The sequence below is a fragment of the Oryx dammah genome, unplaced genomic scaffold (assembly GCF_014754425.2).
Source record: "Oryx dammah isolate SB20612 unplaced genomic scaffold, SCBI_Odam_1.1 HiC_scaffold_20, whole genome shotgun sequence".
Taxonomy (NCBI): Eukaryota; Metazoa; Chordata; class Mammalia; order Artiodactyla; family Bovidae; genus Oryx; species Oryx dammah.
Window position 1 is genome coordinate 5296896 of NW_024070204.1, and position 13653 is coordinate 5310548.

Sequence of the window (13653 nt, forward strand, 5' to 3'; positions counted from 1 at the left end):
AACAAAGCAACCCTCCGTTTCTTTTGTTTGTTTGTTTTTCTCCACATCTATGAATTGGTCATAACAGAGAGAAGTTAACGTTTAAACTCCCAGATGGCACGAGTGGTACAGAACCCCGCCTGCCAGTGCCAGAGACGCGAGAGACGCTGGCTCAATCCCAGAGAAGGGAAGATCCCCGGAGGAGGGCCTGGCAACCCACTCCAGTGTTCTTGCCTGGGAAACTCCATGGACAGGGGAGCCGAGTGGGCTACAGTCCACGGGGTTGCACAGAGTCGGACACGACTGAGCGACCTAGCACACACCCACGCTAGCTCCACAATCTGTGCCTCCATGAAATACCAGACTGAGCTGTTGTGTTTGCTCCCTGCCCCCAAACACGATCTTGATTTACCTGCTCTCTATCTGATTTTCTTCTGCCCCAGTTATCAGAAAGAGGAAGGAAAAAGCACAGGCTTGGCCCATTGCCAGGAACTGTACCCACGCCTCTGCCTTCTGAGGTTCAGAGAAGGACTGAAGTTAGGTCCTTATCTCGAGGAAGGAAGGGTCAGAGAGTGAATCAGACCTAGCCCGAGTCATAGCAGAGTAGTGGTTTCACCAGCCCCTACAAGTAGGCAACAAAGGACAGAGAAAGGGAATTTTTTTCAACTAAAAGATAACAGTTTTAAATGTTTATTTGGGTGGCTTGGATGGTGAAGTTCAAGAGACCTGGGTTCGATCCCTGGAGTCAAGAAGATCCCCTGGAGGAGGGCATGGCTACCCACTCCAGTATTTGTGCCTCGGGAATCCCATGGATGGAGGAGCCTGGTAGGCTGCAGTCCATGGGTCAGCAGAGTCAGAGACAGTTGAGCAACTAAGTAACTAACACTACTACTACTTGAGGTTCTCATGTAAATTGCTTCTGGGGTGGACTGTTTGAAAATTTTTGATGAACAGCAATAAAACAAAAGAGTTATTTGGCCTGTGCATTTAAATGTCATTTGAAGTAGTTCTGCAGGTAGGCCTCATCCCCTGCAAACCCTTTGAAGCTGGTCTAAAGTTTAAGACATTCAGTAAACTATATATAGACTTCTTAAATTCTCCAAGATTGAATAGGAAGAATTGAAAATGAGAGCATATGTCATTGAGAAACAAGCTGGGTTACTTTTTTCGTATCCTGTTCATTTCATAAAGTACGCACGCATATAGGTGTTGTAATTCTATGAAGTTTTGAAATAGCATAAATGATTATATTTATAATAGTTACCATGAAATGATAAGTGAATAATAATAAAATCCCAACAAAAAGTTTTCCAGAGGAGTAAATGTAGTTCATCTAAAAGAGTTTGTACAAAGATTTTAAGATCTCTAGCCATGAAATTAAATATTTAATTCAGATGAACACAAGTATTAGTTTTATCACTGACCTTGGTGATAAAGGAAACTTATCTCATGGAATTTTGTGAACGTGACGCTTTCTGGAGCTTCAAAAGTGATACAGTGAAATACAAAAAGAGTAGCAAGTCAACTATACATCAATGGCTTTAGAAAGTGCTTTTGCTTCCCAGTTGGCTCAGTGGTAAAGAACCTGCCTGCCAATGCAGGAGACGTGGGTTCGATCCCTGAGTCGGAAAGATCCCCCTGGAGAAAGAAATACAACCCACTCTAGTATTCTTGCCTGGGAAATCCCATGGACAGAGGAGCCTAGCAGGCTGCAGCCCATGGGGTTGCAAAGAGCTGAACACAACCGGGTGGCTAAACAACAAACGAAATAAATGACTTACAAAAGCTACTAACAAAATTTGGTACAAACTGTTTAGAAAGAAAGCTGCCTAGGAAAGAAATCCTGAAAGCCTTGCTGTAGACCTGAGCGTGATTTACGTCCCTGTTCTCACCCGGGAAACCTGTTTAATGCCCCTGGACTAACTGATGAATAGTTAATAATGTTGCTCCAAGTGTTCCTCTCTTTGACTTTGAGTCGAATGCCACAGTTGAGCACCACGTGCTTTCCACTTTTCTTTTCGAATCTCAGAACAATCAAGCGAACGTCCTACGAAATCAAGTCATTCCTTTTATCAAACACTGTTTTGACATTTTGACTTTTCTTGTTGACATTCATCGGTGTGATACTAAGTCTCCCTTAACTGATGAAAAACCTCTGAAGTCGTTTAAGAATGGGAGAGAAAGCGTTCAGATGCTGTGGAATATCTAGCCAGAGCCGGGCAGCTGGCAGTTGACAATTTTGTTGAGAGTTGAGGACACGAACAGACCCACAAATGCCAAATGATGAGTGAGCAGGAAATGAGTAGGGGAGGGATGTGGATCTACATTAAATTGTTACATAAAATTATAGAGAGATGAGGACCAGGTCTCAACTCCTAGGAACCACCCCCTCAAGGGTCCTGAGTGCAGCCCACCCTGGTAAAGCGCATGCTGGGGACTCCTTGCTCCACGTCTGCCCATAGGAGGGAGTCAGGGGGATGCTGTGCTTCAGACAGTGTCTGTGACGCCACATAAACTTGGTGGGCTGACCCACGGACGATGACAGTACCTTTTCCTAAAGAGGCTTGTGCCTTAGATTTCTAGTCATCCTAAAAACATAGATTGTGACCATCAGATCAAGCTATTTTAAATGGGTAATTCTGTAGTGTTTTTAGAAACACAAAGCCCTATCTTGCAACACCTTTAAGTCATCTTTCTAAATAAAGCACAGTATTTATTTCCATGATTTTTACTATCAGTCATGGCTTATATGTTATACCTCTAATGATATTGTGAAGGATTACAATTACTGTTCATTCACACTTGGGCTTGTGAATTCTATGGCTTAGTTACCATAATACCCTTGGATGTTTTATCTTGTTTAGGTTCTGCCTTATGGTTGATAGGCATGCTGATTAACATCCACTCAGATCATGTCCTGAGGAACCTCAGGAAACCAGGGGAGACTGGCTATAAAATACCAAGAGGTATGTACTGAAAATGGGGAATTTATTCTAAAATTGACTGCCCGGAGAATTCCATGGACAGAGAAGCCTGGTGGGCTACGGTCCATCGGGCTGCAAAGAGTCAGGCATGACTGAAGCGACTTAGCATGCATTCCAAGATTGTATGGCGTGACGCTGCGCTGCTTTGGTTTTGCCAGAGCTCATAGCTGAAATACACTGTTCATTAGCTGCAGGTTTTCAGTGTGTCACTACTGCTAGTAGGAGCAGTGACTAATCATTGTTTTATTAAAATGATAAAAGAACCAGTTCTGACTAATGGAAGCAGAAAGGAAACTCTAGTTATATCTGTGTTTGGAAAGAGTATATGAGTAGGAATTTATGGTCTACAAGGGGTGTCCAGCACTTCCCTTCTTGCCATAGAATAGAACTGATACCTTAACTGACCCTCTTTCCAAAACATTTTAAAATGTTGAGTAAAATTTTTAAATGTGTCCGTGCCGGGGTCCAGCCCCAGTGGATCCAGGGAATTTGAAGTGGGGACAGAGTCGGCGATTAAAGAGAGATTAATTAGAAATTTAAAGAGAGATTAGGGAAGAATAATGTAGTGAAAAAATAGAGAAGAAAAGAGGCTGATATTCCTTGGTTTACATGGAAAGCTAATAAAGTCTCAAGACAAGAAACTTGCACCGTCTCTGTTAGGCCACAGGCGCCCACTTGAATAGCGGAGGGTGCCCCACCTTGGGCTCCCTCTCGCGTGGGTCTTAGAAGCCCGGGCAAATAAGTAGACTTGGAGAGCCTCTGCATTCCAAGGGATCAGCCTGAAAAAGAGAGGGAGGGAGAGGGAGAAAGAGAGTCAACACAGAGGAGCCCAAGCTTATGCAAAAACCCCCATAACTTAAAGGTGCTTATATACCCTAAGTTTTACATAATGGAAGATACAGAGTCCTGCAGGGGCAGCAGTCCTGACCCTTTTTGTATATCATTTTGTATACAAAAGGTCTCAGGTGATTTACATTATCTTCTCGCCAAGAGGCCTGTTAACACTTTATGGCTCTCTTCCTTAATGAATGTTAATCTCATTTCCCCTCAAGTGTTTTTCTTTAATCTGTATCACCCTCAAAGCACTAAATAAAGTTACATCCCTATAGAACAAAGGTGCAGTGGGTTATAACAAAGAAAGTACTTAACTGAAAGATCTATGTTGCTACTTGTTTTTTCTATATACCAACTATATCAACAAATAAAAGATAGGAAAACTTGGCAGCAAGTATTGGCTCAACACTGAAATCCCCAATCAGTCCTATTCTAATGATTTTGACTCCTCGGAAGCCCCTACATTCCTCAGATGTTTTAAGCTTCCTGTGCCTCTCACAGTGAGGAGACTATGAGCAATCACATGCGCAGTTGTAAAGGTCCGGACAGACCTGTCAGGCAGGCTAGAAAGCCATCAGAAGGGTTTCTAGATTGAAACACTCTTATTATGCCCAGGAGATTTATTATCTAAAGGCTCTAAATTAACTTTTTCCAGAAAAAGGTGGTGGGGGATAGGCCCCTGTTAATGTCCGAGGAGTTGGTGAAGGTATAATATAGTAAGGCAGACAGATTTTGGTTCTGGGAGTAGATGCTCGAGAAAATCTAGGGGGACCCCTGAGGCTTGATCCCGCCTTTGCATTTTGTCAGGCCCCCTTCCTCATGACCTTTGCCACGGGCGGGATTCCCCATGCTGGCTCCTGGCACATCAGTATGGTATCAAGAGCAGACGTGATCATCAGAGGGCAAAATCTAAGTGAGGGCTAAAGCCCCAAGTGCATCTTGGTTAAATTGGTGACTACCTGCTGACCCTCAGGCTGGCTTGTAGCCCAAATACGTGCCACTTGCCTGATCTGAGAAACCATCCAGCCATGAATTAGGATCCTTGAGGTCCTGGGGGTGGTGGGCTCACACCCATGATCGAGGCAAACCCAGATTCCCAGAGAACCTGCCTTCCACTCAGGCCTCGAGAGCCCAGCAGACCCTACACCGTGGGAGAAGGGCCACAGTCAGAAGTTGCAGAGCCCATGAGGAACAGAGCCCCATGAGCAAGGGCTTCATTGATGTGAGTGACCTCAGAGCTTGGAATTCAGATACAGATTATAAGCTTTCAAATTTAAAACTTGAATGTTTCAACCATAAAGGGATTGAAAGTATAAGTAAAGGAGTAGCATACTATAAAAAGAACTAAATAGATATAGAAGTTAAAAAAAACAATAGAGCTTCTGAAAAAAAATTTTTTTAATCAGTCAGTAAAGCTAAGAACTCAAAGAATGGAGGTGAACAGCACAAACGGCAGCACTCAGGTTGGAATCCTCGTGTTCATCTTCCTGGAAACCGTACAGAAATAACAGCGGAACAAATAACCAGAAAACCCCGTGAACCTCAAATTACTTAAGCTGTGGCCCTGGGGTTATCCTTGCAGGGCACCGCTGTGGTCTCTGGCCCGAGCTCCTTCCACCCCAGCCCCACTCCCAGCCCCCTCACCCTGCTCTGCCCCTTGAGTCCCCCGCACCCTCCTTGGGGCATAATAGCCCAGGTGTGGAGAAAGCGGTCTCATCCATGGAGCACCCCAATCCTTAAAAGAAGGTCTGGCCTGTCGTGTAGACTTGGTACATCTGGGGAGACTTGATGAGCGAACGCACAAGTGAATCTGGCCTTGAAAATTGTATTTCCTTCCCTTTTTTGTCTAGGGGTTCGTAGAAGACCATCTTAGCCAGACTAACACGTTAGTCTGTGCTCCCCAGCCTTGTTTAAGTTTTGTCAGCTTGACTCGTTAGCTAGTAAAGCAACATTAAAGTATGTTAAAGCCGTAGCATTTTTATAGTCAGATAAACAGGTGAATATTGATACAGGCATGCAGGTACTACCAGAAGTTGCAATATGAAATAGTAAAGCTGGTCTTAGTGGAGGTGTCTCGTTGATGCAAGTTCTGTAAAGGTCGTATTTTTCCAGAGTTGGTTTTTATGTTCTCTCTGCAGGTATCCACAGGTCTCTCTGCAGTCAAGGTTTCATTAGGCATTGTTTTTTAGTAAACGTGCTGCTGGCTCTGTTTTCTCCTAGGGGGCTTGTTTGAATACATATCTGCAGCCAACTACTTCGGAGAAGTCGTGGAGTGGTGCGGCTACGCCCTCGCCAGCTGGTCCATTCAAGGCTGGGCTTTTGCTTTGTTCACCTTCTGTGTCCTATTCACCAGGGCTCAGCAACATCACAAGTATGTTCAAAAACACGTTCGGCATTTTTAATTTGTTCTCTGATCTCTGTAGAGCAGTCCTCAGGTTAGATTTTAGAAGCGTTCATACTAATTTGTCAAATCCCAGTTTATACCAGGTGTTAGCTAGACAAAAGGGCTCTCCTGGTGGTTCATACATTAAAGAATCTGCCTGCAATTCGAGAAAGTCAGCTTTGATCCCTGGGTCAGGAAGATCCCCCGGAGGAGAAAGTGGCAACCTACTCCAGTATTCTCGCCTGGAGAATTCCATGGACAGAGAAGCGTGGCAGGCTACAGTCCATGGGGTCACAAAGAGTCAGACACGACTGAGTGACTAACACTTTTAGCTACATTAAAACAGAAAAGCACAAATGTCCAAAGAAATGCCTAGCTGTAATCATCAGGCATGTGTCAGCATCCTTGTTTGCTTTACCCTGTTGTGAGCATCTTTGATATTCCATGGCTGGGCTCCATGGTCAAGTTAAATGTCTAGCAGGGGATTCAGGGTCTGCTATGGACTCACCCATGACAGTGGGGCATGCTGACCAGGCAGCAGTATTTGGAAGAGTCGGCATCGTGCTCTGGCAAGAGTCCCATCCCATAGGTGTGCCCCACCACCCAAGCCTGGGGTCCCCAGTGGGCTCCAGGTTACCATGCCCTGAAATCACATCATTTCACATCATTTTCCAGAGTGTGGGGCCTCGACCTTTATCAGATCCCCAAAAAGGCCTGTGATGCATTGGACCGTCAGCATGAAAAACAAAGGGTGCTAAAGGTGAAGTGATCTTGAAGGCCATCTGCCCAGTCTAACAGGTGGGAAACCGAGGCTCGGGGAACAAAGCCTCAGGCAGGTTGGAAGTCACGTGTCCTGCAACAGGAGGGCTCCCAGACCGGCTCAGCATCAGGACAGCCCCCCAGATGCCACAGTGATGCTGGGAGTTTGGCGTGTGTCAGCTTGTGTCCTGACCCTGGGAGTGGAGCCTGTGTGGATGAGGTGCCGCTGGAGTCGGGCCCGAGGACTGGTGTCCTGATGAAGAAGGGAAACCTGGACACAGACGGGCACGCAGAGAAAAGAGGGCCACCAGCAGACAGACACAGCAGGAAGCTGGAGGCCGAGACTGCAGCGATGCCGCCACGGACCGAGGCACCCAGAGGCAGCCAGAAGCTGGGAGAGGCAGCATGGACTGTCCCCTGGGGCCTGGGAGGGAGTGTGCTCCTGCCCACACCTGGGCAGCGGGCTTCTGGCCCCCAGGCGGTGAGAGCGGGCGTGCTGTCATTTCAGGCCTGACGTTTGTGGCTCCGTGTTGCAGCAGCCCCAGGAAGCTGACATGCCAGCCCTTCTCGGATGCAGCGCCCACGGGGCCATGAGCACAGGCAGGGAGTCTGAGACGCTCAGTTTTCTCTGCTGGTTGATCCCTGCCGTCTCGGGCCTACGAAACATGTTGCCCAGAACCAGAAAGATCCATGCTCTCCATAGGCCTGGCTAAAACCATTTATTATCATCTCTTTAGACTAAAAATATCAAACGTCTTAGAAAATAAATTTTAAAAAAAATTAGATTCATGGAACAATGGTGTATTTTGTAAGACGTTGATAGAGATCTGTGATTTGTTTATACTTGGAAAGTGTTTGCTCACCCATCAGTGACCCATCCCTGGCAGAGGAAGGCTTCTGGAAGAGAGATTGGGAGCATGAAGCTTTTCATGAGCTAGAAACACACAGACATGAAAAAGGGTTACAGGGTTATTCTGCATTCAGCAGAAAGGCAATAATGAGACGTCAGCTCAGCCTCGACAGTAGTAAATTCAAGACAAAGAAGTGATACAAGTGTCGCATAAGCTTTGATTCTAGGGGTAGAAAAATGAACGAGAAAAGTAATAGAAATATGCTGCCTGTCCTTTTAAAAGTGTCTATGGCTGGATGGATCACAATCTGGAATCAAAATTGCTAGGAGAAATATCAACAGCCTCAGATAGGCAGATGTTACCATTCTAATGGAAGGAAGTGAAGAGGAACTAAAGAGCCTTTTGATGAGGGTGAAAGAGGAGAGTGAAAAAGCTGGCTTAAAACTCAACATTCAGAAAACTAAGATTGTGGCAGCCTGTCCCATCAGTTCATGGCAAATAGAAGGGGGAAAGTGGAAGCAGTGACAGACTTTATTTTCTTGAGCTCCAAAATCACTGTGGACAGTGACTGCAGCCATGAAATTCAAAGACCCTTGCTCCTTGGAAGGATAGCTATGACAAACCTGGATAGTGTATTAAAAGCAGAAATATCTGCTGACAGAGGTCTGTATAGTCAAAGCTGTGATTTTTCCAGTAGTCATGAATTGGATGTGAGAGTTAGACCATAAAGAAGGCTAAATGCTGAAGAATTGATGCTTTTGAACTGTATTGGAGAAGACTCTTGAGAGTCCCTTGGACTGCAAGAAGATCCAACCAGTCCATGCTAAAGGAAGTCAGTACCAAATATTCTTTGGGAGGACTGATGATGAAGTTGCAGCTCCAATATTTGGCATCCTGATGCAAAGAGCCAACTCTTTGGAAAAGATCCTGACACTAGGAAAGATTAAGGGCAAGAGGTAAAGGGGGTGATTGAGAATGAGATGGTTGGATGACATCACCGACTCAATGGATATGAGTTGAGCAAACGCCAGGAGGTAGTGAAGGCCAGGGAAGCCTGGTATGCTGCCATGCCTGGGATCACAAAGAATCAGACACAACTGAGCAACTGAACCACAAGAAGACACAGATATAAAGTATGTGTGTATATATATGTGTGTGTGTCTGTGTGTGTGTGCCGTACAGCATGAATCATCTTAGGGGATCTCAGTTCTCTGACCAGGGGTCAAACCCGTGCCCCCTGCAGTGGAAGCACAGAGTGTTAAGCATTGGACCACTGGAAGACTCCTCATAAGCAGGGCCCCAGCATCCAAGATCTGATGCCTGATGATCTGAGGTAGCACTGATGTAATAATAAAATAAAGTACACAATGCATATACTGTGCTTGAAGCATCCTGAAACCATTCCCCTGACCTGGTCTGTGGACAAACTGTCTTCCACAAAACCAGCCCCTAGTACCAAAAAGGTTGGTGACCTCTGCTTTGAAGTCTTTTCTTGAGGTGGATTTGAGGTCTCAGTGGTTGAACAAAGTAGAACAGCTTCCTGGGCCGCACAGTGCCTGGAGCTGTCCCGAGGGCTGTGCGGGTGAGGCTCTCCTTGTTGACTTTGGACTGCCGCTGGCCTTCACTCTCGCCTTTCCGAGGCCACTGTCCCCAGTCCCCGGGCAGGTTCAGGAGAGGGACTCACCTCCTGCCCTCCTGGCCTGGTGTCTGCCCTGCTGAGCCATGGGAGGCTCTCAGGAACCAGCTGGTTTGTGTCCTGGATCCCGAGCAGGATGTCTTAGTCTGTTCAGGCTGCTGTAACAAACATGCCATAAATCAGGGTCTTATAAACAAGGGACATCTGTTTCTCCCAGTTCTGGAGGCAGCAAATCTGAGATCCGGATACCACCAGTGGGGCCAGTTCTGGGGGAGGCCCTCGGCTGGGTCGCGGATGGCGCTTACTCTCTGTAAACTCATAAGGCGGGAAGAGGGAGGGGCTCTGGGGCCCCTTTAATCAGGGCACTGACTCCACTCTTGAGGCTACACCCTCATCACCTCCCGAAGGCCTCACCTCCTAATACTATCGTCACCCTGGGCCTTAGGTTTTTAACACGACTTTGCAGGGTTCACATTCAAACTGTAGCACAGGCCAACATGAGTCAACACATGGATTGAGCGTGTACTCGGCTCCGCTGCTGTGTGTAACCCCTCTTGTCTCCAGGCACGTCGATGATCTGGAAAAGCCCAGGGTTACCATGGCCTCTAACCCTTCTTGTCTCCAGACACCATCACTGATCTGGAAGTTCCTGGTTGCTATGGTCTCCCAGGGGTCTCAGGTGGTAAAGAGTCCCCCTGCCAATGCAGGAGATGCAAGAGATGTGGATTTTATCCCTGGCTGGGGAAGATCACTTGGAGAAGGAAATGGCAACCCACTCCAGTATTCCTGCCTGGGAAGTCCCATGGACAGAGGAGCCAGTCCACAGAGGCACAAAGAGTCAGACACAACTGAGCACGCAGACACACACACATGCATGCACACACACACACACACGTGTCAGGGGACATCATGCTTCATCCAGGATCCACTGACCACCTTCTCGGGGTGCTTCTCTTGATGTGCCTTTTGGGGATACAGAAGCGTGCATGAAAGGACCATGGCAGTCTTCCATGTCGCGACTCCATGCGGATGACAGTGTTGAATTTATCTAAAATCAACAGGATGTTACTGACTCACTTCTAGGTGGTTGTCTTCATATATTTCTGCCATCTTTATAACAGGTCTATTTCATATATTTCTGCCATCTCTGAAAATAATAGCTAATCATTTTCCATCGTTGTTTTCAGTCTGTTTAACCTTCACTGTGCTTAGGGAAGCTCCCTTTTTCCATCTATTTCTCTATTTTGTCCGATTGCTTTTTCATCTTTACTTCATCCACTTAGCTGCAACCCTTTCCACAATGAATGAGTGAGCCTTGGTTGACTTCATTTATAGTCAAAACTGAAAATGCCTGTTTGCTTGAGTGGAGGGCCACATTATGAATGACCCCTGTTGCATGTTCCTAGATTTTGTTTTGAGAGTTGCCCAGCCCATAGCTGTGTGCTGTTGCCGCAGACCCTGGGCCCTAGTTCTTCTCCGATGACTGGAGAAAACTCTCAGAGTCACCAAGCCAGAGTCAGGACACACCTGCTCGGTTCCCCTGCCCTCCCCCAGTCTGTCTGCTTCTAGGGTCTGCTAAGGTAGCCCCTGGTCAGTGTGTTTATCACATGCCTGTAACTTTCCTTGCTAATATAAAGGAGAATTATAGGCGTCACGTCTTCTCAAATCGTGCTGTACCATCAGGTGTGTTTAGATATTCATGATACCGACAAAGTCAAGCTGGGCCCCTGAGATGCCAGGATTTTTATTACTCTTTTTTGATTGGAGTATGTTTCCTTATCAATGCTGTGTTCATTTCTACTGTTTTATTAGTACTTTTGAAAAGGTCAGGAGCCCTTTATGAGACTATTGTCCATTTTGTTAGCATCTGTCAAATGTTTTAGTGAGAAAAGTAACTTTTTAAAAGTATTTTTTGGTCTTGTTTCAGGTGGTACCATGAGAAATTTGAAGATTATCCAAAATTCAGAAAAATCATGATTCCGTTTTTGGTTTAAGTTTGTCGTCAGTGGAATTATCTTTGACTTGAAGCTTTTCGATGATGTTTCTCTCGGGACCATGTAAATGAACTGATGTCTCTGTAATTTTTCTGGTACTTCATCTATTTAAGATTTGTTCTAGGATTTTTTTCCCTAGCAAATGTGTAAGCTGCCTAATAACAGTCTAATCAAGCTGAAATCACAGACTGAAGTATGACGCTGCCCACCAACCAGGTCAGGAATCTGAACTCCTCTGATTTGGGGTCTGCTTCCGTGGAGTGGGGCTTGGTGGCTCAAATGGGAAAGAATCCGCCTGCAGTGCAGGAGACCTGGGTTCTGTCAACATCCCCTGGCCAAGGGCATGGCAACCCACTCCAATATTCTTTCCTGGAGAAGCTCATGGATAGAGGAGCCTGGAGGGCTATGGTCCATGGGGTCGCAGAGTCGGACACGACTGAGCGACTGATACTTTCACTTTTCACTTTCACTGTCCATGAACTGAAACATTTCTGTACCCCTTACACAACCTCTATAGCCTGAGTTTAAGGTCAAAGGTGACATCCCCCTCCCCCCACCGGAGGCATGTTCTATCTTCATGTCCCTCATCCCGCGAGGTCAGACAGTTCTGGGTACCCACGGTGTACCCACAGTCTCTCACAATTGGGTGCTAGGCGGGCAGAGAAGTTGGACCTGGAGAGGCCCAGTGGAGGCTGGTACCAAAGGCCTCTGGCACCTGCTCTGGCCTGGTCCACCAGGTGACCTCACTGGGAGGCAGGGGCCCAGGGGCATTCTTCAGGAGCAGGCCACTGTATCCCCCCCAGGAGGACTTCTGGTGGCCCTCGTCTCGGGGCATGAAGGTGCCCGGGCCAGCCCTCCCATCACATCCCTCACCAGGCGCTGCTGGCCTGGGATGGCTTTCCTTCCTCCTTTGAGGGAGAATTAGATTTTTTTCAGGAACTTTTTTTTTTAAGTACTTCTCAAGATTGCACACCTGCAACTTGAAGCAGAATTTCTTATTCTCGATGCTCCTAACTACAGAGATCAATGGCAGTAATAACATTGTCTAGGTATTGCCAGATATGTCAAAGGAGCCTCCCCTTTGCAAGGCTGTTGAGTCTCTGCTGTGAAAATGTAATGAACACGGCGAAGACCCCCTCCTCTCCTCTGTTGCTTCTGCATTTGCAGAGCTGGGAACTGGAACGGGTGAGTGGAAAGAGTTCCTGTTCGCTTACGGTTGCTGACCATGCTGAGTGACGGGACTCCAAGACGCACAACGTGGTGTCTTATGCATTCTTCAGCTGCTGCCTCCTGGCAGGGAGCACGCCCTCTGACCCCTGCTCTCCAGGCCCCTGGGCACCCCATCGGGTCAGCACCCCTCTCCCCTTCTCCTGGCTCACCTTCCCCACCAGGGGCTCCCTCCCCATGAGTGTTCATGTAGAAACTGTATTCTCAGCGTTAGTGGTTTGTTACAGTCTCTTAGGGTTTTCGAAAAGCTTTTCCTGATGTGGTTGTCCTTCATTTTAACTAAAACTGGAATGCTTTTGCAGGGAAGTTTTATGATCAGATAAACTCTGCGCTTCATTTTAACTAAAATTGGAATGCTCTTGCAGGGAAACTTTATGATCAAATAAACTTTGAACCTTTTTCTGACTGAATAACAACTTGACACTATGAAACAGTAAATATTTAGAGTGTCGTCTGGAAAACTCAGAAATCTGAGCAAGCCTTAACTGATTTGGGCCCTAGGTCCTGGAAGGCGTACCTGGCCAAAAAGAGGCTTGTCTGAAAGGCAGAGAGGCCCGCTGGGGATTCTGCGTCTGTGGGTGCTCCTTTTTTGAGTGATCCAGAATTTGGAGTTCAGTGGTGATTTCACGCGCAGTCCCTGCTTCACTGGCATGCCCTGTTTGACACAGGAAGAGATCTCGGGCTGTCTCGTCTGCCTGTCTTCCAATTACTAGACACTGTAACGTAGCAAATTATGATGTTATTGTGTTCATTATAAAAATAAAGGAGACTAATAAAATTACCGTGGAAGGATCAGTCATTTTGTTACTCTTCTGTATGGACAATTCTTCACACTAGAAGTTCAGATGGTAACGTGAGTTTCAGCCCTGCAATCTCCTTCCCACTCATATTAGCATTTCGTGTGTGTGTGTGTGTGTGTGTGTGTGTGTTGCTCGGTCGTGTCTGACTCTGTGACACTATGAGCTGTAGCCCACCAGGTTCCTCCATCCATGGGATTCTCCAGGCA

At 46.6% G+C, this 13653-nt stretch overlaps 1 protein-coding gene across 1 annotated transcript in view; it reads left to right on the forward strand.

The window, feature by feature from the left end:
- Window positions 1–13425, forward strand: part of SRD5A1 (steroid 5 alpha-reductase 1) — a 33123-nt gene extending 19698 nt beyond the window's left edge. The window contains exons 3-5 of the mRNA XM_040262386.1: window positions 2844–2945; window positions 6018–6168; window positions 11354–13425. Coding sequence (XP_040118320.1) covers window positions 2844–2945; window positions 6018–6168; window positions 11354–11420 — 320 coding nt within the window. The 3' untranslated portion in view covers window positions 11421–13425. The remainder of the gene's footprint in view (window positions 1–2843; window positions 2946–6017; window positions 6169–11353) is intronic.
- The last annotated feature ends 228 nt before the right edge of the window (window positions 13426–13653 follow it).